We start from the raw sequence: 25,031 nt of genomic DNA, 5'->3' as shown, positions 1-25,031 counted from the left end.
TGTACTCGTACTCTCTCTGAAAGAAGGTCTTCAATGCACTCTTAGCCAAAGCGCACACAGCCGCCTCTCAAACAGCTCACGACTCTCAAGTGTCAGATTGAGTTACTACATATTTGATTAAAATCATTTCCATATTGTCCGACTATTCCATTTCATTCATCCATGGCACATGCATTTTTATATGAAATATAAGTAATGTTGTCCAATGACTTGTTTGCATTGTTTAGGCATTATTTTATTTCATTTTAATTTTTTAAAGACAATAGATTTTTTGGTAACACTTTATTTTAAGGTGCTCTTGTTACAGTGCAATTATACATATAAGTACTGAGTAATAATAATTAATTACATGTACTTATATGGTTAGGGTTAGGATTAGGGTTTGACTTAGGGTTACTTGCATGTGATTATGCATAATTAATTGTTATTATAATAGTAAGTACATGTAACGTGTAACATGGACACCGTAAAATAAAGTGTTACCCAATTTTTAAAGTCTCATTTGTAAATGCATTAATTAACATTAAGTAATAGAAAACAATTATTGTTATTATTATTAAATTAAAAGTGTATCTAGTGTTCTTTACCATTGTTGGTGCCATGCCATGAACCCTACCCCCACAGCAAACAGAACCAAACCGAACCGAACCGTGGCTCCAAAACCATGATATGAACCGAAGCGTGGTATATCGTTACACCCCTAGAATAGTGTGTAAATATGTGAATGCGTTTATAGTTTTGCAAAGTTATAACTAGTCCTGCACAGAGCCTGTAGAAAGTTTGACGCATTCCCTGTCTTTGCGTCTTCGTTTATGGATTTGGCAGGTGACTTTCTGGCTACCAGTACAAATGTGATGTCGTAAGCTAAATTTTGCAGATTTTTCCCAACAATAGGTTCAGAAAATGTGGAAAAAGTGTGTAGATTCCATTTGGTCCTCGTTATAATGAAATGCCTGAAAATCGTTTCTCCAATGGCTGTCATTTGTAGCTCAACATGCCATTCTGGTCTATTATGGGCTTTTTGTGTGTTTTCGATGACTGAGGTGCTATAGTCCCCTTCTCTGTGACAGATGGACTAGAATGGAGTGTGTGTGTGTGTTTTCTTTTCTTAAATGAAAGCCTTTTAAAACCCATCAGTCAAGTCAAGCAGAATCAAGAGGGCTGGAGATATTCTGGCTGGGCCCACCAGTCGCCCCATTGTGTGGGGTCAAGTGCTTTCACACTTGGTTCGATTGCCTGGTCCGAACCTGAGTTTGATTGCTCCCCCGTTCCCCTCTCCTCACTGGACTGTGTTCATATTATTTTATTTGGGTCCGAACCGTGGTTCGTTTGTGTCATCAAGCCAGCAGCTGTTTACCCTGTTGCTTAGTAACGACGCAGGAGAAGGCGGCAAAATGTGTCATTGCTCTCCTCACTTTTATATTTATGTCTTTGAACCGTTGATTTTGTTTCCATTTGCTTCTTTAAATAGTCTGTTTTAAAATAATACCTCTAAAGCTAAAAACCATAAAAATTGGTGATGCACCAAAATAAAAAATATTGGCAGAGACCAAAAATTCAACTCACTTTACCAAACATAATTAAAGTATTTATTTATTTATTTATTTATTTAAAACAACAAAGTCTGTTAATTTTATAATTTTTAAAATATATTTTTTATAATTTTTTTTATAAAATGACTGTATAGAAAAAAAGTGATTTTGAATTTTGAATTTAAACAAAACTACTTTTCTTATTCTATATATTTTCTAATTTTGGCATATTTCAGCTAAAAACTAAACATTTTAGTCTCCAAAATGTGCCAACAGAGAAATTGCTATTCAGGTAACCTAAAGAGATGAATGCAAAATTCTGAACTTTGTCAGTGAAGAGCATTTTCATACCAAAGCAGGGATTTGGTTTGAAACTGAGAATGCAGTGTTTGTGAGCTGTGATGAACGCAGGAAACATGACTTTTAAAAGATGGGATTAAGCCCTATAAAAACTTTTAGTGGTAAGCCATTTGACCAAACCAGCCCTGTGTTAACCTTCCACAACGGTGCCAAGAGTTCCCGTCTCTCTGTCCGCTCCACTGTTGTCTATCAGCAGCAGGTCTGGCCTAAACAGCCTTGTGAAACCCGAACCCGGTCTGCTGCTCAGAGCCAGCACGCTCGCAGTCTTTTGTGTGCAAACACTCTCAAACCCCAGAAGGAATTCTAACGATATACAGTATCTTCTTCAAATCCTGATTCACAGTTTGTTGTTCAGCTGTTTCTTAGGACATAAAGTAGGGCTGGCTAAAAATAATTTTATGATCTTCATTCTTGATGTCGATTCTTAAAATCCCAAGTTTTTTAATCTATGCCAGTGTTTTCTAAACCACATTTGACCACAGCATTGCAGAATTTAAGGCTTAAGAGTTTATTAATTTATAGTTTTATAATGATTTTACACATGAAATGCAATTGAAATTTCATTTAGTATCTGGAGAGCAGTTTGTGGTTGTTGAATTATTATTTTGTTTAGTTATTTAGTGGGATCTGTTGTTCTTTTTTTATTAATATTTTTGTAATGTACAAACTTACAAAGATCCCTGTTTATTTACGGCATTTGCTAAGAGAGTATTTCTTTATTAATGTTCAATAGTTTGTGGTTGGTATAATTTTTAATGTTGAAAGAAGTCTCATGCTCACCACTACTGTATTTATTTGATCAAATAATATTTTGAAATATCATTACAATTTAAAACAGCTCTTTTAAAATCTAATTTATTCTCTGTTTGTCTCTTGTAATGAATTTTATGCATCCTTACTAAATACAAATATTAATAGCGATATTGTAGTATCGAAATCGTTATTATAACTGAGAAATGCACAAATGAACCGCAATGGAATCAGAATTAGAATGTATTTGGAACAATGTTGGAAAATTATGACAGAATTTGAATTTTTGAATAAACTGTCCCTTTAACATCCCATGGCCTAAACAATTAAATATAATTATCTTGAGATTGAAATGTAGCTGAACTAAAAGTCTTGGTTTATATGTATCCGTTGCTATCCTCCCCATCCGAGTGAAATCCCAGACGATGCTCACCTGTCCCAGCTCAGACGGCCCACAATCTTTCAGACGCTGGCAACAACAGCTGTGGTCTGCTGCCGTGCGAAGAGACTATTTATAGCCTGCTGCCGGAGCCACTATAACGAGCTTCAGCGTGGTGATGGAGGGAGAAATCTGGATCCCCGTTGGGACTCAAGACTCCAAGTTGCTTCCGAACGTGTACGTTGCTTTGCATTTTGGCTCGGCTCCAAGCACAGAGGGGGCCGGACGTTGGCACTAGATAGCTGAGTGTGTAAGTGAGCATGTGCACGAGTCTGGCTCCGTGATGTGGATCATTAAACAGCGAGCCGCCCCGTGAGGGAGTGAAAGAAAAGGGATGATCCTTACTCCTGCCTCCCTCGTGTTTAGCACCTGCAGTGTCTGGCAGAATGTCTGTGTTTACTCTCGAACTGGCGTGACCTCAGTGCTACCCGTGCTGCATCTCAATCACGGATAGATGCACAATCAGGCCTCGCCGTTAACACTTGTCCGGGATAAGTGGATTTTGTGAAGGGGCAAGTGAAAGAGAATTTTACTTGCCTGACTGGACAAGTAACATGATTAAGATGTCAATAACAAACAATAACTAGGGCAGCAGTGAATCTTTGACAGGAATGATATTGATTTTATTACTTTCAGTGTAAACGGTGACAGATAACGAATAATGTATTGACAGTATCAAGGTCGCATCAGTTGAGGCTCGCACAGCCTGTCTGATTCTTGAAGAAATAGAAATAAGCGCAACAGCACACACAAACAAACATTAACAAACATACTCCGGTAGAAAAAAGATAAATATTCTAGATAATATATGATAAAGGTAAGCAACAGCACATGACCAAGAGTGATGTTTTCACGACTATCAGCACGATTGCAAAGGTGACATTGATTTTATTCAACAGTAGTTCAACAAAGTAGTAGTTAAAGCTGCAGTCTGTAACTTTTTAAGTTAAAAAGGATCCAAAATAATTTTTTGTGCAAGTACATAACCAGACAGTGTTCAAAACAATCTCCTTACTTTAGCCCGATTCCCCACTGTAAGCTTGTAATAATGTGTTCTGATTCGAGTGGTACTGGTAGGTTTCTACTGGAAATATGAGCTTGCCACTGTACGTCTTTGCATCATCACGTCTGTTAATAAGCATAAAGAAGGAGTCCCGGCCAGTATGCTATATCACACGTGAGGATGCTGAAGGTGGCGGATCATTTATAGACTTTTCTCACAGTAGCTGAAATAATTAAATTTATCATTTTGATGGCAGATTGTAATCCAGAAAGGTCCAAACGACAATCATCAATGACAATTGGAGATTCACCCATAGCCAAAAGCAAAAGACTTCAGACTGCGGAGTGGCTACAGAAAAAAAGAGAATGCAACTGGGCCCTTGTGAAAACAAGAATAAATATCGGCAAGGTTTTTGAAAAGTGGTTTATAATGGACGCAGAGACGGCTATTTTTCTGCTGGACAGGTAAGAAATTTCAGTGGTTCATTGGGTAATTAGGCAACAGTAGCACACTTGTTCGCATAATCCATACAGTCATGGAGTTTCCTTTGTTGTGCTTTTTCTCGTTTTGCTATGATATGAGCTAAGTGATCGTTAGATTTAATCACCATTGGTAGCACGATTTATTGTCATGATTTTTTTTTTTCCTCAGTTGGTCAGAACAAAAGTGGCAGACATGTTACTTACTTGTTCAGATGAAGTTTTCCGGTTGAAATTCTTATTTTGGTCATACTTCCAAAACGTAGAATCTGTGATTCTAAAGTACAGTATCCACGCAAGCACGGTGACTGACAGCCACACATACTCTCAAATAGGGATGTAACGATTAACCGCGAGCCGGTTGAATCGATTTAAATATGTGACTATTCAAATCGGTTGAGATACTAAACAAATTGCGATTCAGTTAGGGGTAGGAGTTTATACTTACTGTCTTTAGAAAGGTTTAGATGGTATTTTTTCTTTTCATCTTGCCTCTGTATAATGCATATTAAAGTTCATAAGTGCAACGCTGCTTTGTTTACAGCGGTAACCAAGGAAATGCTTTTAGCTCCACCTGCTGGCAGAGAGTGAATCTGCGTCTCATTCAGCTCGTCTGCTGTGTCATGCAGATATTTTTAATGTATAGTTTCACAAAACTGAAGTCAAACCATTCTGTTTTTGCTTCAAATTTCGAAATTATACAATCTAATTTAGATTAAAACCTGCTTATGTTGCATGTATGCGGCATCTTTGTTTGGATAGTGATTAAAATGCAGTGGTTGCCTCTCATTTTAAATGGAAAGAGCACAGACAAAGCCTTATTTTGTTTATGTGAAGAGATTTCTTTAAAAAAAATAGTTTTAAGCAAAGCCACAGCAGAGCAGTCGTGCATCTCCGAGTAACACACAACAGTGTTTCATTACTGAATGATTCAGCATTTTTGAGTCAATGATTCAGTGAACCATTCATAAAAAGTCACTTTCTTCATTTACTCAACAAATCGGTTGAGTCAATGACTAATTTAATAAGACACTCAATACTTGCCACCACCTACTGGTGGTTTTGTTTCACATTTAAAAGTATCATTGCATTTTTCCAACATCATATTTGTATGTTAGAAAAGTAAAACAATAATCTTTTATTTATGCATTTGCAGTTTTACAGTGTAAATGCATTTATGGAACCTCTTATGAAGATTAAACAGTATGAGTAAATACATCTAAATGGCACTTTTGATGCAGCTTCTGTGTTTCCTCTGCAGTGGGAAGATAGTTTGTTGATATTGATTAAATTTAAATGGTAATTGTATTTAAATGGTAAACATTTAAATACAACCTACTACAGAAATTAATAATCAAATGTAAAATAACACAGCATAGTCTTCACTGTAAGAATTAAACTTTTTTGTTTCTTATTAAAGCTACCTTCACTCAAGAGCAGTCTGTGATTTTGAATTTGTATTTTTTTGTTTGATTAATAAGCACACAGTCCCAGCTAGGGTTGGGTACCAAAATTAGCACCAGTACCTATGGAACTGGTATGAACCGAACCAAGATCTCCATGTGGAGCACCGGCTGTTGTCAGACTGCTTGTGCATTAAAAAATATCACTAGATTATTATTAAAATTAATGGCAAAATTAATGTTTGGAAATGTAAACTGATATTTCCTACTGACAAACTACAGCAAAAGATATAAACAACTGGTTCAAAACACTTTTTTGAGTTGATAATACTAATGCGCCTAAGACTTTTGCACAGTACTGTACTTTACAAAAGACATTGTTGCTACTTTATAAAGAATGTCCATACAGTCATTCACAGAACTGATTAAAGACAATGACAGACAGCACTCATTTTAACTTAATATCAGAGTGATTGACAGAGATACAGTAGAAACATTATGTGTGGTGGCTCCATAGGCATTTAGGCACTGGTACCATTTTAAATTTTAAATATTTTGAATGTTCTTATGGCACCCGTATCATAAAAAACCCAATCGATACCTAACCCTAGTCACAGCAGGATTAGGCACTGGTACCATTTTAAAAGTATCGATATGGCACCCGTATCATAAAAAACCCAATCGATACCTAACCCTAGTCACAGCAGGAAAATACCCCGCTCTCACTTTAAGAGCTGCACGGATCCAATTTACCATTACACACTTATTTTCATTCTCAACTTGTTACGTTAATTTATTACCAACGAATGTATACATGAATAATCACTAAGCGCAGCATTTTGACAAATTTTTTTGCACAGCCTTGGTGTACAGAATACTTTATGTTTTTATAAAATACTATGTGAAAGTGTCTTACAACAAACTTTACAAACTGTGGTTATAATTCAGCATCACTAGTGTATAGTGTATTACGCAGTATGTGCTATATATACTGCCTACAGTTTAAGCGGGCTCGTTCTCATTAGAAAAACATTGAGTGTATCATTATCAAATCCATGAATTCTGCACCTGAACCAGTGGTGATATCATCTCTTAGCATCCGTCCTGTTGTGTTGGTGGCATTTACTCTGCTAACAGCTGTCGTTTGTCTCACTGTCACGGAGGTGATTGAGAACGTCTCCTTCCTCCCAGATGGTCTGATGTATCATACACACTCCTGTGTGTGTGTGTGTAACGTGTCAGTCGTTGGTTAGCAGGTTTTAGTAGATGAGGTGGATTTATTAAAGCTATTAGCAGACTCGGCAGCATATTGAGCCTCATGCAGGCATATTGATTTAGACTACTACTCTCTTTCTCTGCTGTTTTCCCTAACAGCATGGTGCTGCTAAAACAATATTATGGTTTCTAAACCACAGCTTCCATTAGACTCTTAATAATATGAAATTTAATAGACCTTAGTCAGAGTTGACAGCATATTTATTTAGCAGGAATGTGGAGGTGAAATTCGCCAAGTTGTAGAAACTTTTTTTTTTTTTTTTTTTTTTATTAGAAAAAATATTTATTAAAGGGGTCATATGATGCTGCTAAAAATAACATTATTTTGTGTATTTGGTGTAGTAAAATGTGTTTGTTGTTTAAGGTTAAAAAAAAAAAAAAAACTTTTTTTTCCACATACTGTACATTATTGTTTCTCCTTTATGCCCCGCCTTCTGAAATGCTTCTTTTTTGTACAAAGCTCATCGGTCTGAAAAGCGAGGTGTGCTCTGATTGGCCAGCTATCCAGTGCATTGTGATTGGCAGAATGCCTCAAGTGTGTGACGGAAATATTATGCCCCTTGCCATACTGTGATCCGTGTCCCGGGCAAAACACTGGCGTGACGAGACCAAAACAATAAAACCCATTACAATCGAGCGTTATGCAAATATTTCCACATAGTTACATAGGCTGCATTTACACTGCAGGTCTTGATGCCCAAATCCGATTTTCTAACTATATCCGATTTTTTTGACGACCTGCTTACATCATCTTTTAAAAGTGACCCGTATCCGATTTTTGCATTTACACTATACACTGCTGAAACTACCAAACGTAGACGTTCTGACCCAGAAAAGGAAGTAAAACAGCACAAAATACAATGGATGCACGATGCAAATAAAAAATTATACAGTGTTTTGCTTTCCACAATAATTTGAAAAGTCAACAAAAAAAATCAGCAAAACATTGGTCTCATACGGCGAGAAAAAAAAAAAAAAAAAAAAAAAAAAAAAACGCTTAAACCGTGCCTCCCCATATCTCGTGGAAATGTCTTCAAACACAGATTTATTTTGTAACAACCCTGCATTTTTGCCTGCACTGTCTTTTCGCCCCAAAGACTTAAAAGACATGAAACCTCCGCATTTCTCCACTGTGTGTATCCTTCGTCCTCCATCGTGCCTGTAATAAGTAATGTGATCTCACTTGGTGGTGTTCACCTGAGTTGACGTCACTTTTTTAATGACGTACGACTCCCATTTACTGGGGAATATCCGATTTGTCTGCTTACATGGCACAGGCAAATGCACGTATCGGATTCATATCCGATTTATTACCACATATGAATGAGGCCTGAATCCGATCTGAGAAAATCGGAATCCATGCGTTTTTTTTCCTGCTTACACGTTCACCGGTCATATCCGATCTGTGCCACATGAGAGGAAAAAATCGGAATTGGGTCACTTGAACCATGCAGTGTAAATGGGGCCATAGAGATGTGGGGGCGTGTTTAAATGAGGCATTTTAGGAGGGCGTGGACGAGTCTTAATTTTATAAAGAATATCTCTTTTGGTTTGAGACTTCAGTCTTTGCAACTTCAGGGATCTTATCTATTCACGAACAGCTTGTAACACTCCAAAGAGAAAGCAAAACTTGAAATCGCATCATATGACCACTTTAAACCATAATGTTAATTATGTAGCCTATGTATTTATTGATTTCATCATTCTATATATTTAAATCAGAAACACGTGGGACATAAAATATAAAATAATCTAATTTATACAGTAAATCTGCCATATTTACCAGTAAAAAGTATATTTCAAGTGCAATTTCCCAATATTTGCTAGGGCTGCCCCCCGACTAAAGATTATTCATAGTCGACTAACACTCCTGCATTTTAGCGATTAGTCGAATAATCGTTCATTTATGATATTAAGTATAAAAACTTGCGTAGAGACAAGGCAATGGTATAGTCCAAGTTGAAGTTTAACACTTCTATATGACAGAAAATTGCTAAAAGCATGATATTAGCGCGTTCAAAATGAAAATGAAGCGCTTATCAAACAGAATAGTAAAGCGTTTAAAGTATACAGCGCTTACGGACACAAAAATCAGTGGCCAGAACGTTATAGGCTAATTGTAACATAAAAACAGCAATCAGACTGCCTGTGCATTTTAATAATTTATTATCAAAAATACAAACTGTAACAGTTACATGTAAAAAAAAAAAAAACAGTTTTGAATAAAATAAACTAAAATTCGTTCTTAAAATACATTTAAATAAACTTATTAGTAACTTCGGCCTTAGTACAAAACAAGCCAAAAAAAAACAAAAAAATACTGTAGGAAAAACGCCGCTGTTTGGTATAAAAATAGTAAAATACAGTGGAAAATTAATATAATTTTTATATTGTTCAAAAGGAAAATTAACAAAAAACGAACAATTTAATAAATGCACATGGCACATCGCACAACGGCCAAAACTTAGAATAAAAAAGGGCGGCCGCAAACAAATCAATCCAGCCTAAGTATTTGATTAAATTGTTTATAGAACAACTATATTTAAGACAAAATGTGGAACAAATAATTTAAAGAAACACTAATACAAATCAAAAATATCAGAGCAAAAGCCGACAAACTGCCATTAAGACGACGGATGTGTCTTGACCTGAAACAACAAATTGCGAACATCAGACTAATTTTTCTTACAGAAGAAAAAAACAACTTCTGCATTATATATAAACGAATAAATAAAAATAATATGTATTTATTTATTTGTATAGCCTACCCGTTATAAAAATACCCGGGTTTTTTTTTTATATAGCCGAACAGATAGCAAACAGAAACACTACAAAAAGGAAATTAAGCATTCTTACCTAAGCTTTCAATTCGATTTTTTTTTTTTATATTATGTTGTGAGAGGAACACCAGCTTGTCCACATTGTTGGGAAGAAGGGAGCTTCTCGACTTGTGTTCACAATGAAGCCGGCCTTTGAAAAGATGCGCTCTGAAGTGTGCTTTTGGTATATACCGCGGGGCACGAGATCTCGTTGATCTCTCGTTGCTTTTGATGGCATGTCATACATGAATAAATGGTAAATGCAACCCACTTGGAGAAATCAGACGTCAGCTTCTTATTCTCTATCACAATTGTGTATTTATTTAGTAAAACATATTTTATCTTCTGTCATAAGTCTAGTCTCGAGAGTTTAGCTCCGCGTAGCATGTCATCAAAATATAATAATGTTTTTTGTTTGGGAGCTTTTATAAAAATAGAGTTATTATCATTCATTCTAAATGTGACGCATATAGGACTACTGTGGCTACAAATAAACAGAAACAGACTCGATGAATAAGCAGGCTCATTTTTCATAAGCGTTAAAAAAATAAAAAAAAATAAAATAGAAATACATTTATTTCTGTTTGATTAATTTTGAGTCCTGATAATTGAATCATTACTGATCAATGTATCACTTATAGTAAAACATTGATGCTTTTGAATTTAAAATATTTAACAAAGCATGCAAACAAAAGGCCGCTGTTATCGTGTTCGTTTTGTGATCGCGCTAGTTCCAGTGACTTACTTTCTCATTAGTTTTCTGATAACTTCTCTTTGTTGATGGGGTTGCCATGACGTTGTTCCTGAGAGGCGTGTAAAGGGCGGGTTTTTGAGTCACGCGCAGCGGAGCGACTGGCTGCCCGACTGTGGAAACGCTGCGCTATTCTGGCTTCGTGCTACTGGCCCGAGGCTATTAGCCCCGCCCGGCCCGTTTTAAGCCCTGGCTCGCAGCTGGCCCCGACAGTGGAAAATGCGGCTACTGACTGCGCAGCCCCTGATTGTGTAAATTTTTCACGTGATTTTTTTTTGCGACTAACCAACTAATGAAAATGTATTATACAAATCCCTCTCAATAACGACACATTAAGTTGATTAAAAGTGACAGCAAAGATATAAAATATGCAATTTCCCAATATTTGCTTATAAGTACAAAACCTAGTGTTTTGCGGCATTCCTTAAAATTTTCCAGCCAATTTTGTGTTCTTGTTTTTTTTTTTTTTTTAAATATATAATTACTTTTGAGCATCTTGGAGTTTTTAGGTAAACATTCATATCTTAGCATGAAGTCAAATGATGTATAAGAAGAGAACAAATAATCACACACAAAGTTAAATTTCTCCTCCTCTTTGTTACCTCAGAGTTGGGTTCACTTTCCTGGGATGACCTGGAGAACGATCTTCCAGATGAGCTGATACCTAATGGAGACCTGGGGATGATGTCCATGTCCTCTAACGGCGGGGCTACAGGCGGTCACGGCCCCATGGTCCCTGACACTGCTGCCAAGCACAAGCAGCTCTCCGAGCTCCTACGGCCGGGAAGCAGCGCTGGGATGAACTCGGCCGGTCCACAGACCGGCGGCATCGGACCTCAGCTGGGTGGGCTTGGAAAGAGTCCCCTGGGCCAGGGCTCCCCTTCCCACCCCTCTCAAACACAGAAACCAGGCGGCACTCCCGGGACACAGGGCAATAACGCCGGCTCAGCTGGCATGGGACTCGGCACAGGATTTAACCAGGCCATGCTGAACAGCGGCATGATGGCACAGAATGCAGCCGGACAGCCAGGTCAGGTGATCAATGGGACTCTTGGCTCTGTAGGCCGCGGTCGAGGAGCGCCGGGGATGCAGTACCAGGGTGGCGTCATGCAGGTGGCACCTTCTGTTGGGGCGGGAGGAGCAGGGGGGCCGGCGGCACCAGGAGGAGCGGGGAGTGTCCTGGCAGAGACGCTCACACAGGGGGCGCAGCAGATGGGCATCAACACCCAGCAAGCCGGAAATATCAACAAGGTGAGATGGCCAGTTTCCTTTGCTGTGGTTTCGCTCATTTTGAGTCATGAGAAGATATAAGGTGGCGTGAATGAAAATTGTCCCTGATGAATATACCTATTATCAATTCATGTGTATTTATGTGTATTTTGACATTTTGTACAAAAATCCTGATTGGAAATAACAGATTTTAATACAATTTTCAAATTGCGCTTAAAAAATGTATTCTGTTAGAAGACATACACATTTACTGTATAAATTCCCAGTGGAGCATCACAAATCATGTAACTTTACCTCAGGTCATGTCACTGAATAATTTGTCCTGATGATTGGATATTACTTTCCAGAATATTCTGACACAGTCATAAAGCAACTGCCGCTGATCGCTAGCAAACGTTACGTTTGTCTGAGGTTTTTGTTTGTACGCTATAAACTGTAAACAATTTAATATATTTATTAAAATAGCGTTGGTGGCTTGATCAGTGCCTACAACTTTGTTTTACCCACAAGTAACGATTTTGTTCCCTGTTTTGTTCCCTTTGCAAATACTTTTTGCATTATTAAGATTTTTACCATTTCAGTTACTAAGTGATGTTTTTGTTATATTTTTTCATCTAATTGTACCAGTGTTGTTGTTATTCGCTAAAACTGTTAAATTGATTTCGCTAATTGAAATAAAGGTTAAATAAAATAAAATATTATACAAGTTTAACTTAACTTTAACGAAAATTTGGCCTTGGCAACTAACTAAAATAAGATGAGTTGATGTACTAAAACTACTAAAAATAAAATAAAGCGAAATAGAAATGAAAAACAACATAACTGACTACAAAATTATTAAAACTAAAATGAAAACTGAAAATATAAACTAATTCAAAATATTAATTCTATAATGGTGTATAAAAATAATAAAATAAAGCTGAAATGTGTGTCTCATTTCCTCTTTTTTTACATGTAGATTTATCATTGCCATCATCTAACGCTCATTTAACGGAAAAATAACATTAACAACAGAAATAATTAACCCTTGTGTTGTGTTCATATTTTTGTTGTTCAGCCAGTGTCCGTGGGTCTGGTGTACCCGCTGCATTTTTGGGTTTTTAATTCAACACAATCAAATATTTTATGTTAAAATACTCAACAGATGATTTTACTATTACTTCATACCAATTACAAGCAATATAAACCAAATATATAGTTAATATCTGCCCTTTACCTTTGTTAGATCGCATTTATGAATTAAAGTTCTACAACCTTGTGCGAGAACGGCAGGGGCAGAAATACAAAACACACACTTACACTCACACTCTCACAGACTCACTCACTCACTCACACCTACACACACACACACACACACACACACGCAGACAGTACAGTGTGTGGTCATTGAAAACACAATACAATACATGACTCTCTCAGAAAATGAGCCAAGGCCAGTGAGTCTGAGTTTGAAAAAATAATTAATCATATAATTTTTCTTTTGATAAAAAATGAAAACGGGTCCCACAAACCTGAACACAATACAAGGCAGGACTCGGAAAATCGCTAGCCCGACGTCCCGGGGCTATTGTGTTTTACAATCAGGCTATCAAAATGTATCACCACCCTGCCCGACCGGCTATCTTGAACAGTGATATAAAATTCCTTCCTTGATTTGCGTTGTTCACTAGCTTGTAGGGGTAAAACGGATCATAGCTGATCATTTGCACATGTCTCCAAGTCTTGCCGATTTAAACATTCAAGTGTTTTAAACCATTCACGCGCATTCGGAGCTGCGCACACTTATTCAAAGCGCGCACAGAGAGCCGCGGTTCAGACAATGCGCGTACACAGAATTGATTCCTCTTTCGCATATCCTTGCATCTGAATGAGCACATACACACAAAATTATCTCAAAATAACTGTCTCGGCAAGTATTCTCGTAAACGCAGTCAGTTATGTCTTAATTGAATGTAAACAGTGGTGAAAGAAATCTCAAGTGCATCATTGAATTGGATCTGTGCATTCGGTCTTAAAGGGGCAGCAGCCTATAAATGCCCGCTGTTCTATTAGTGCCACCTGCTGTCAGAGAGCAGATTATACAATCTAATTGCAATCTAAATAAAATGTATTTAGCATCTTTGTTTGGATCATGATTAAAATGCAGTGGTTGCCTCTTATTTTAAATGGAAAAAGCAAAGCCAAAGCCTCAAGTTTGTTTATATGAGTTTTTGATTTGGGATTTGTTAAAAAATTTCAAGTTAGTTTTATTATTTGACATATTTCAATTTCACAAAGAAATGTGTAGCATTCTGTTGGAGAAATAATAAAAGGACACCTTTTCATTTATAATTTGTCTTAAATCTAATTTTGTTAAAAAGAAAAATTGTGAGAAAATTGTATTGTGAAATCAGCATCGTGAATAGTATCGCATCGCATCGTGAGTTGAGTGAATCGTTACACCCCTATATGCTACTAGTTTTTGCTGTGGTATCAAAGAAGTATTCTGTTATTTAAATAATAAATGACCTTTTTTTTCCTCATCTGCAAAATTATCTGGTCTGTTAATCAAAATCTGATATGATAATGCAGTATTATTCGAGGCGTGGGTTTTGTGATCCATTGCACCCCTACTCTCTTGACTTGTTATTTGAAGAAAAAAAGTGAAGTTTTAATCATGCTGATTCGTCCGCAGTGAAGTTCAGCCCTTTCGGATTTTTTTTTTTTTTTTTTTTTGGGCTACTTACATTCATTTTGGGCTACCAAAATCTGAAGAATGTCTCCCTGAAGGGATACCAACGATTTTGAAATTTTGTGAGCCCTGCAAGGGTTAACATTGTTAAATGTAATCTTTGCCAATCTCAAAATTACTGTCTGTTCTCGTACTGTACATTATCATCATTGGCTTTTTGGTATCGGCTATCATTTTATTATTAGTGCATCCATACATTTAAATTCACAAGTATTCCATCAAGTGGCTCTGTATTAAGTTATGACAGTGATGTTTTGTGAAATCTGTTTCATATCTTTTTAGGGCTGGGCGATATGTCAAAAATATCTTTTAAACAACCTCCTTTAAAAATATTGCAACATCCAACAAAAACAAACCCCGCCGAGACAAAATTGCCGACATGCACCATAAACACACACCATGTTCAGTTTGGTCTTAATAATTGCCACAAAGTTTGGTTTTACTTTTCTTAGTTTGTGCTGAAAACTGACAGAAAACATTTGCTTTGCTGATATTTTGGTGTTGCTAATAATTTCCACTCTGTTCTTATCAAATTTGTGTTTGAAATGAATTTCGATTTGTGAGGAGAACTGTTGAGGAAAAACAATTGAACCCAATTTTAAGTTCATCGTGGTGAAGTTGGACATTCTGGGGGTGATTGTAAGAATGATAAATGCATGTTGATGTCATATAATAATGTCTTGAATAAAATATACCAATTTTCCGATGTTTCTCTTTCTTTTTGGCATAATCGCCTGTAAAGAACACATTTCATGATGGTAAGTTTAATTTCCTTAATTATAACAATTGCAGCGTTGTTTTTAAACTTGAAGCTATAAAGTATTTGATAATTATCATGCATGACTAAAATCATGCAGGGATTAAAAAACGAATTCTGAGTAAAAAGGTTAAGGTTTTTTTTTTCCTACTAGTTCGGAGCTCTCTTTTGGCCCATATTTAACGAAATAAAAATAACTGCTTTATTTATTTAGAAGCAGGGTAATTTAAATGTCATTTTTGTATTGTAATTTTAATCAGTTTTATTTTATTAATTAAATTATTATTAAAAATGCAACACCCACAATATAATATTCAGTGTTGGACTGTTCTGTGTGTATTTGTCCATTCTAATGTGTAAGAATTCGAGGAAGAGAGTTCAGTTTGATCTGTCAGTGTAGCAGCAGATGCACTCACATTATAACTCTATCTAGAGCCGAGCTGTGCTGCCTCATTGTTTGATTACATGAGTCATTCCTGCACTTGTGTTTTTTATTAGGCTTAAATGCTTGCATTACGAGAGCGGTTGCGTGCCAGGACACTCTTAAACTCTGCCATTTTGTTTGAAGTCCTGCGATTACGCCAGAATTATGCTTGATGGGAAGGCAAATGAAAAGCTCTCAGTGTAAAGTGGCATGTTACATGCATACACATCTCATCTGTGCTCTATGCAAATTTGATGAACAAAACGCGTCTCTATGATAGATGGGTTTCTGACTGATGAGGTCTGAAAGCAGCACTTGAATGTCAGAAATGGCAGGTGTGTGCATTTGTATTACGAATTCAAATCCCTAGTAATTTATAGGGGTTAGGGCAAAAAAAATAAATGCTTTTTATTTTTTGCATTTCTTAAAAGTTACTAATTTCACCGCCCTGCATCACATTTGCTGAATGAAATCCAATACTTGTTTCTTACTAATTTTCAGGTGCTGATTCCAAAAATAGTTATTATTATATAAAAATAAATAGAGTTGTTAGAATTTTAACACATGCTTTTTGATTATTAAAATGTTATTAAACCATTAAAATGGAATCCAGGAAAAATTAAATACTGGACACAGAATTTGGAAATGTATTTCATAGGGCCCTAAAAATGTAATTTCTTTAAAAAAAAAATAAAAAAAAAACTTTAATAAATTGTTGGTAAATTATATAAGTTTCATGATTTCAATTTAGACATGCCTTTTGATTACTAAAATGTAATGTAACCATTAAAAAGGAGTCCAGAATTAAATAAATACAAGACAGTTTGTGGAAAATTTAATTGAATGCTTGGAAAAAAGAAGAAGAAAAAAAGCTTGTTCATGTAAATAAACTGTTTTACATTTAATTGAGTATTTGAACATATTTTCTTCCCCCAATCCTTTAGAGATTGTTACATTATACATTTTGAATATTACTTTTAGATGAAACTTTTGACGTTTGGCTGCTTCTGTTATTTTGATAAGTGCATTAAAGCTGATACATAATATATTTTTTTTATTTTGTGAAAGAAAAAATGTATCAATCAAAACTATCAATATTTTTATTTGGTAATATTAGGTCTTTTTTGCAAATCAGCAGAATTTTTTTCAAGATGCAGGGCTGTGATGTATGCTAACAAGTAAAACAATTAGATTGAAACATTAGATTTAAACGTCAGAATTGATCAAGAATGTTTTTGGGTTGAAATTGAAATGTTTTTGAAACATGAAATTGAAATTGTTACCACTATACTCTACACACACACTTTTTACCGGTTGATCGATAAGGGTACAATCCAAACTTGAGCTTTTGACGCTTGTACAATCTTATTCGCTCAACGTATTGATGAGTTCAGCTTTCGCAGTTGCATTGCGTTTTTATTTATTTTTTCATCCCATGCCATCTTACTGCAGTTAAAAGTACTGTATTAGTTTCAGCTTGAAAACAGTGGGGCATTTTGTATATAAGAGTGAATTTGTTTATAATAGTGTCTAGATACAATGAAATGTTTCATTTACTGTGAAATAAATGATATAATTAACAATAACGACAACCATATTATTGTCCACACCAGTGCCTGATCAGTTTCTGTTTATTATATGCATGCCGCAGTTTTGTCATCTGCCACTTTAAATGTTCAGCCTCTTTAAAAAAGTGGATGGATTCTGATTGGCTGTCAACTCGTCGACCTACTGTACATTTATTTATTTATATTTTTTACATTTCTGATGGCGATATCTCAGGGTGGCTGATGGCTGATATAAATCCGATATACGTGATATCACATGCTGAAATAAAATTCCTATTTATTTTACATAATATTTATGAAATCAGAGTAAGAGTCGATCAAAAATCAAAGTAAAAGTCCCGCTTCCAACGCATCGATCGAACAGAAAAACATATTGATGCTTTTAATAAAAAAATTGCAGAAAATGCAAAACATCGGCTGATGAGTACTCAACGTTTTTATCATTGATCAGCTAGAAATAAAAAATGCTGTAAAAGTGACGGCAACTATTTCGTTCCTCTGTGTCGTTATGGTTATAGTTGTGTTGTGCACTTCCCTATTGTCATAGAATTAGAACACTTATCAAAAATGTATCATAATAGTTATTGTCCTGGGTGGGAACAGGCCTTTAGTTTTTAAAGTCAGCATGAAATAAAAATTCACCCTATTTTCTAAATGCATGTCTTAATGGGAACAAATTATCTGGGCAGTTTTTTTTTTTTTTTTAATCAAAATATGCCACAATCCTGCTTCTTTCTTAAAATCGACTGTAAGCTCTCATTCAGATCTGCCTCCATCCAACCAAAAACAAGTCCCACCGTACATCACAAAATGTCTTCATTGGTCCACTGACAAAAAACAGCATGCGAGTTTAGACTGACATGAAGGTGAATAAGTGACTGTGAAACAGAGGACATGAGTGAGGAAATCCTGGGCACGATGCAGATCTGCTGGCTGCTCTGACAGAGAGATAATGTGTGTGTGTGTCTCTGCTGATCTCCGGCAGTGTGCCGGCCGTCCGCTCTCCTCTGTTGACATCGCTCCAGCAAACCAGATAAAAGAGGCCAGCTGAGTGGCACACGCACTGGACGCTCCTCCCTCCGCTCACTCATTCATGCACAAAACACACTTCTCACGCTACTCTCTGTGCTTACTCATCCACACACACACATTATCTCTCTGTCAGAGCAGCCAGCAGATCTGCATCGTGCCCAGGATTTCCTCACTCATGTTTCACAGACAGTCACTTATTCACCTTCATGTCAGTCTAAACTCGCATGTAGTTTTTTCTCAGTGGACCAATGAAGACATTTGAAGACACTCAGGAAGTGTGAGCGGCTACACTTGATTTATTAAACAACAAATATAATTTAGATCAAAATGATTTTGTTTTGGTATGTATGAGAATGACATTTAATTGGCCGTTTTACTGTAAAGCCGCGGTCAAAATTTCTTCGAACTTTTTAAAAAACTCCAATTCAACTCATAACAGATAATAAATAGTTTAAAACTGACGTTCTTTCAAACAAAATACTTCATCATAAACTAACTTACAGATCATAAGTTACATAACATACGAATTTAAATACCAAACTTCTCACATGGTTTCATGTGATACGAATTTGCAGATCAGACTTCACCGAACATACGCAGTGAAATGCGAAACTTCTTCACACCAGCGTTCCGCTCTCCCGCATCCGTACACGTATGAATGGAATTCAATGGAAAAGTGTAGTGTGAGCGACTCCTAAGCCACTGGATGTTTTTCATAATACAAATGCTCATGTTATATGAATATAATGGAATATTTTTAGTATTTCGCTGAATAAATCGAATTGTTGCAGGGTTATTATAGTTAACTAAAAATAAAAAAACTTTTGTCACTTGAAATAAATGTTTATATAAATGAAATAAGATTTTATACTATTTTATTTTAGCTAGCTGACAAAGTAGCATTTCTTATTTTTTTTGTAGTTTGTCTTGATGTACTAAACTAAGCTTTCTGTTGCTCAACGTGGTGAATTCACAAGACCAGCTTAGAAAATTTACATGGGGAAATCTTTCGCCCTCATGCAAAATTCCCAATCACATGGATTCCTATTCAGATGACTGGATTTCACCCTTGAAGCTGCTAATTTGTCCTATTCTACAGTAGCAATGATCCTAAAAAATCTTGTTGGGTGTTGAGTTGTTTACCAGGTGTCATTCTAATGAAGACTCGTCTGACATGATATTTCCCGTTTTCTTGGGTTTGTAGATGGGCATGGCAGGTGGCAACAGTCCGTTCGGTCAGTACCAGGGTGGAGGGCAACAAATGGGCACGGCTGGTGTGAACGCTCAGAATAAAGGCGCCCTTCCCAACAGCCTGCCACAGTTTCCAACTGACCTAAAGGGAGCGACGGTCACCAGCGTGCCAAACATGGTGAGTCTCCCATCACGCACACTAACTGGAGTGAGCTTGCAGACGAGAGTTCATTCTGTGACGCCGTCGTTGGTTCTCTCGCCCACAGCCCCAGCAGCAGCAGCAGGTGTCGGTGGGGATGGTGGCAGGTCAGGGCGTGTCCGCGGGCCCCACGGCCGACCCGGAGAAGCGCAAGCTGATCCAGCAGCAGCTGGTTCTGCTGCTCCACGCCCACAAGTGCCAGCGGCGCGAGCAGGCCAACGGCGAGGTGCGGGCCTGTGCGCTGCCCCACTGCAGGACCATGAAGAACGTCCTCAACCACATGACGCACTGCCAGGCCGGCAAATCCTGCCAAGGTGAGTCAACATCAAACACCCGTCGCCAGAGCGGATCCCAACTCAGATACTTGCCGGATAACGTAAGGCTTTTCTACACAATTCACAATTGGGCTTCAACATAGGTATCACATGCTGCTTTGACCTCAACATGAAAAGTTGTGCAGATAGTGTTACAAAAGGGTGATATTATGAAATTGCGAAGTTGTGAATACAGTAAAACAAATGAAAAAAAACAAAAGTAACTATGTTACTTATAATTTATACAACTTTGTGCTGAATTATAAGATGTTTTTTTGTTGTTGTTGCTTTTTTAGGCTGAAATCTGATTTAAATTCTTAATTATTCTTGTTCCTTAATTGGTAAATTAAAATTATTTTAGTAATGGTGAGGAAGAAATATTTAAAAAAAAAATAGGCAATTCCTTTGCCAATTTTTTTTTTAAACAATTCTCGCAAAAAGTGTGTTGCACCTATTATTAATATTGTATATATTAATGTTAACATTGTTCATATTATAGTAATTAATATTAATTCTGTAATACATAACAAAAAAAAATGCATTGAGCAAATTTAGTAACATTTTTGTTTTTATAAAAATACATGTGAATTTTGTTTAATTTAAAAATAAAATATATTTATACATATGTAATTTTATAATTTATGAAATTATAAATATTAAGAAAATGTTTTGTATATAAAATATTTGTATTAATATATTTTATTATATATTGGTATTTCTTTCAAAATACCATTGACAAAATGTGCATTTTATTTTCATTAATGTATAAATAAGTTAAATTTATGTAATTTATATTTATGAATAAATATTTATACAGTTATATAATTGCAATGCACACTGTACAATAAAATATAATTTATACAATTGTAAAAATAAAATATTTATTAAAAAATGAATAAACAATGCCACATTTTAGTTGCTTATATTTATTAAATATTTATAATATATGTATGTATATAAATATATTTAATTATTTATTTATTTATTTAGACATGATTAAATAAACAAATATAATGTACATTATATCAATGGAATTTTATTAATTGTTATTTTTTTTACATTTTGTATTAAGATATGAATGAACAAAATATGTTAGTTTATTATAATATAATATAATTGCAATACAATATATAATATTGTGTATTAAAACAAGTTCAAGTTCAGTAGTTTTTCTACTGGGCCGGTCGGGCTAGTGCTTCAAATTTTTACTGGCCCTGCCACAAAAAAATAAAATAATTGCTGTTAAAACCGCTTGAATTTTTAAATGAGCAAGGCTTAAAAACATGCAAATGCAAATGATACATTTTTGTGATGATGCAGCAGTGACAAATCCCTCAACTGTCCTAAATGTCTTTCACACGGGCCCCGGGCCGGTCCTTATCGTCAAGCCCTGTTATATTACATCAGTGCACTTCCATAGAGTGAGATTCTGGCCAAACACCTTTGGGTTCACAACCAGTGATGTTTCATTCACTCACACTGGGAATTTCCCGAGCAAACGCTCTGCTCCGTCTCAAGTATAACAGTCTGTTTAGAGAGAAACCAGTGCTCTGTATGGGATAATGCAATATTAAGGGCTTGGCAAACTGCAGGAGAGGGCTTGCAGCGGCCCGATGCCGCCCGGCTGCTTTAGTTGTTGTTGGAGCCGGAGCACAGGGCTTCATTTCAACTCAAACACAAGCCTGGTGCCAAGCGTGCCGTCCACGGTGCCAGCTCATTTCCTGTTCTTCCCTTCCCGCTGTGACGCCCGTATCTCAACGCTCGGACTCTGAGGAAGGGCTTGAAGGCTAGAGATGACTCTTAAAGCATCGTGTGTTTGCAGACAGTGTTTGGTGCCTCCTGAAGGCTCTTCTGGCAGAACTCACTTCCTTCTGTAACCAACAGCCAAACCAGGTGTGACACAGCAGCAGTAAATCATAATTGTGTGGATGCTGGAAACCAGCAGTGGGACACAACTTGATCACTCCTATTGTGATAGCTACACAATTGCTCTGAACAACAGGAAATACCTATTTCTGACACTGCTTTGCCTCTATGACAGAAAATATCATAATTATGATATTATAATGCATATATCTTGTGTGAATTGGTTATGGATATTCAGTTTTATATTATTTTTAAAAAAAAATTGTATTAAATCTATAAATAATTAAAATAATTTATTCAATATAATTAATATTCCATATTAAATCAATTCATTATAATTATTAGTGTTAATTATTACAATAAATGAAGTTCTAACAATTGATTATAATTTTAAAATTAATAAATTAAAAAATTCTGTAATATTTTTATGTTGTTTAATTGAATACAATAATTTGTAATTTAATAAATTTGAGCATAACCGAGCCACAGGAAGTGTAGTAAAAACAATGTAGCCAGTTTTTATTTAAGTATTATTTATATATTATAATAGTATTTATTAGAATTTGATTTGGCTTTTATTTTAATATTTTCAGCATCATTTTAATTTAAATTTTAAAGTTAATTTTAATTTGTTTTTAGTTTTATCGTCTCATTTTTATTATTTTTTAGTTGTTCTATTTCTATTTAGCTTTATTTTTTTTTTTTTTCATTTCCGTTTCAATTTTATTACCTTTAGTAATTTTAGTACGTATTTCTGTTAGTATTTTGCCAAGGCAAAAGTTCAATTTTGTAAATTAAAAGTTTTTCATCTAGTATTTATATTCTGGTTTATTTCAGAATTATTCAAGTTAATAAAATCAGTTTTAATAGTTTGTGGGAAAAAAAGTCTAAACTAAGTGAATAAATGCATTTACATATAAAGTAATTCGTATTTTGAGTACGTTTTATAATAAAATATAATTTATAATATTTTTATATATAATATATAATTATCATCACAGTTATTTCCCCTTAATCCCTCCTCCAGTGGAATTTCTTTGTTTGAAAATCTCTCTCCAGATAACTAATTAAACATCAGTTATAATCTGTTTTTCTGTGATTTATGTCATTTGTACTATCTTTTTACTTCTTGTGAGGACAAAAAAAAAACAGCCTGGTGACAAAAGCGTGCTTCTTTGCTGAGTGTTTGGTGTGCAGACCTGCTCTCCCACAGGAGCGTTTTGCTCCCAGTTTTGCAGCAGTGTGCTCTGACACACTTGCACTTTGGCTCAGGCTCTCTTCTGTCTCTGTCTGCAGTGGCTCACTGTGCTTCATCGAGGCAGATCATCTCGCACTGGAAGAACTGCACGAGGCACGACTGTCCCGTCTGCCTCCCGCTGAAGAACGCCAGTGACAAACGCAACCAGCAACGTGAGTCCTTCCTCCGGCAAGCACCCTCCTCTGTACTTCACAGTACATTTGCATTATAATAATGTTCAAATTTAAACCGTGTCCAATCAAGAAGTTCAGTTGTAGCCATATTTGTTCACAAAGGCATTTAAACAAATACATTCTAATGTAAATGTAATATATTCCAGCTGATTGCAAATAACATTCATGTAAGTGTCTGTAACCATTACTTGAGTCTATTATTTTCCTCTTACACTATAGCACACTGTTTCCGTAATTTAAAGTGAGAAGCACATTCAGCTGCACTGTGTTTTTTTTGGATGTGGAGTTATTCAGCAGGATTCTGGTTCAGTGGCTGTGAATGTGTGAATGTTTCAGACGGGCCGTGTGTGTTTGCTGAGGGGGGAGGGGCGGTGACTCATTAAAATCTCACACTGTTACAGCTCCAGCAAACCTGCAGAGCGCCTCTCCCTCTGCCAGGCGTCTCTCGTCATGACTCTGAGAGCGCGAGGCAGATAAAGTGTTTGTTTGTGCGCTGTGGGGTTTAGATGTTGGAGAGTCGCCGCTGCTATAATTCTTCCCCATGCAAATGGCGTCTCGGACCCCCTTTTCTTTCCTTTCTACTTCCCCTGTTTTTTCCACAATGTGCAGATGAGTAATGTTTTCTTCCAGGCGGCTGTTTGGAAGGGATTGAACTTTTCTCTTTTTTTTTGCGCTCCTCTGTTTTGATGGACAGATTCTGCCAAGTGTTTAAGCAGAATCAGACGTGAAATCTCACGCAGATCTTGGTTTGAAATACACAGATGTCGACTTACAGCATCTCTTTTCTACGTTGCAGCAATGCTGAGTCCCCCCAACGCTGGTCTGCAGAGCCCTATCGGGACGGTCGGCACGGGGCAGCAGACGGCGCCAGCTCTGCCCAGCTCCACGCCCATCGACCCCAGCTCCATGCAGCGGGCGTACGCTGCCCTCGGCCTCCCCTACAGCAACCAGACCCCCTCACAGACCCCGTCCCCCGCACAGACGCAGCCGACGCCGCAGATGAGATCCATCAACACGCTCGGTAAACTAGTATTTTACTGTCGGAAAAGTATTATATTAATAATACCAGAAATAATGTGTATGTGTATGTTATGTTTTATATATATATACAAATTAAATTTTATGAGCTTATGAGTATTAGTTTATGCATTTATATTTATTATAAATTGTTTACTTTTATATTGTTAATATAAATGATATATTATGTATTATTTAGGGAATATGAGTTACATATTTTTACATTTTTATTTGTGTTTTTACTTATTACTTAAATGTTTATTATTATAAATATTGTGTGTGTGTGTGTGTGTGTATATGTATATATATATACACACACACACACACAAATGTACAGAAAAATAACATTAAATAATATTTATGGAGTATGCTTTTTATGTACTTATATTTATTAGTTGTTTATATATATATATATATATATATATTGTATATACTATTATATATACTATTGTATTATTAT

At 36.1% G+C, this 25,031-nt stretch overlaps 1 protein-coding gene across 5 annotated transcripts in view; it reads left to right on the top strand.

The window, feature by feature from the left end:
- The window catches only part of crebbpa (CREB binding protein a), a 46,578-nt gene that overhangs the window by 6,475 nt on the left and 15,072 nt on the right, over nucleotides 1-25,031 (top strand). For 4 of the 5 annotated variants that reach the window (XM_042711958.1, XM_042711961.1, XM_042711959.1 and 1 more), the window contains exons 2-6: nucleotides 11,419-12,062; nucleotides 19,758-19,922; nucleotides 20,011-20,257; nucleotides 23,420-23,533; nucleotides 24,351-24,575. In XM_042711958.1, the coding sequence (XP_042567892.1) occupies nucleotides 11,419-12,062; nucleotides 19,758-19,922; nucleotides 20,011-20,257; nucleotides 23,420-23,533; nucleotides 24,351-24,575 (1,395 nt within the window). Of the gene's footprint in view, nucleotides 1-11,418; nucleotides 12,063-15,521; nucleotides 15,531-19,757; nucleotides 19,923-20,010; nucleotides 20,258-23,419; nucleotides 23,534-24,350; nucleotides 24,576-25,031 lie in introns of those variants that run through there. The other variant, XM_042711962.1, reaches the window with a different exon arrangement.

This window comes from Cyprinus carpio, chromosome A22 (genome assembly GCF_018340385.1).
Source record: "Cyprinus carpio isolate SPL01 chromosome A22, ASM1834038v1, whole genome shotgun sequence".
NCBI classification, from domain to species: Eukaryota; Metazoa; Chordata; class Actinopteri; order Cypriniformes; family Cyprinidae; genus Cyprinus; species Cyprinus carpio.
Note: the sequence above shows the minus strand (reverse complement) of the source record. Positions and strands in the feature narration are given on the sequence as shown.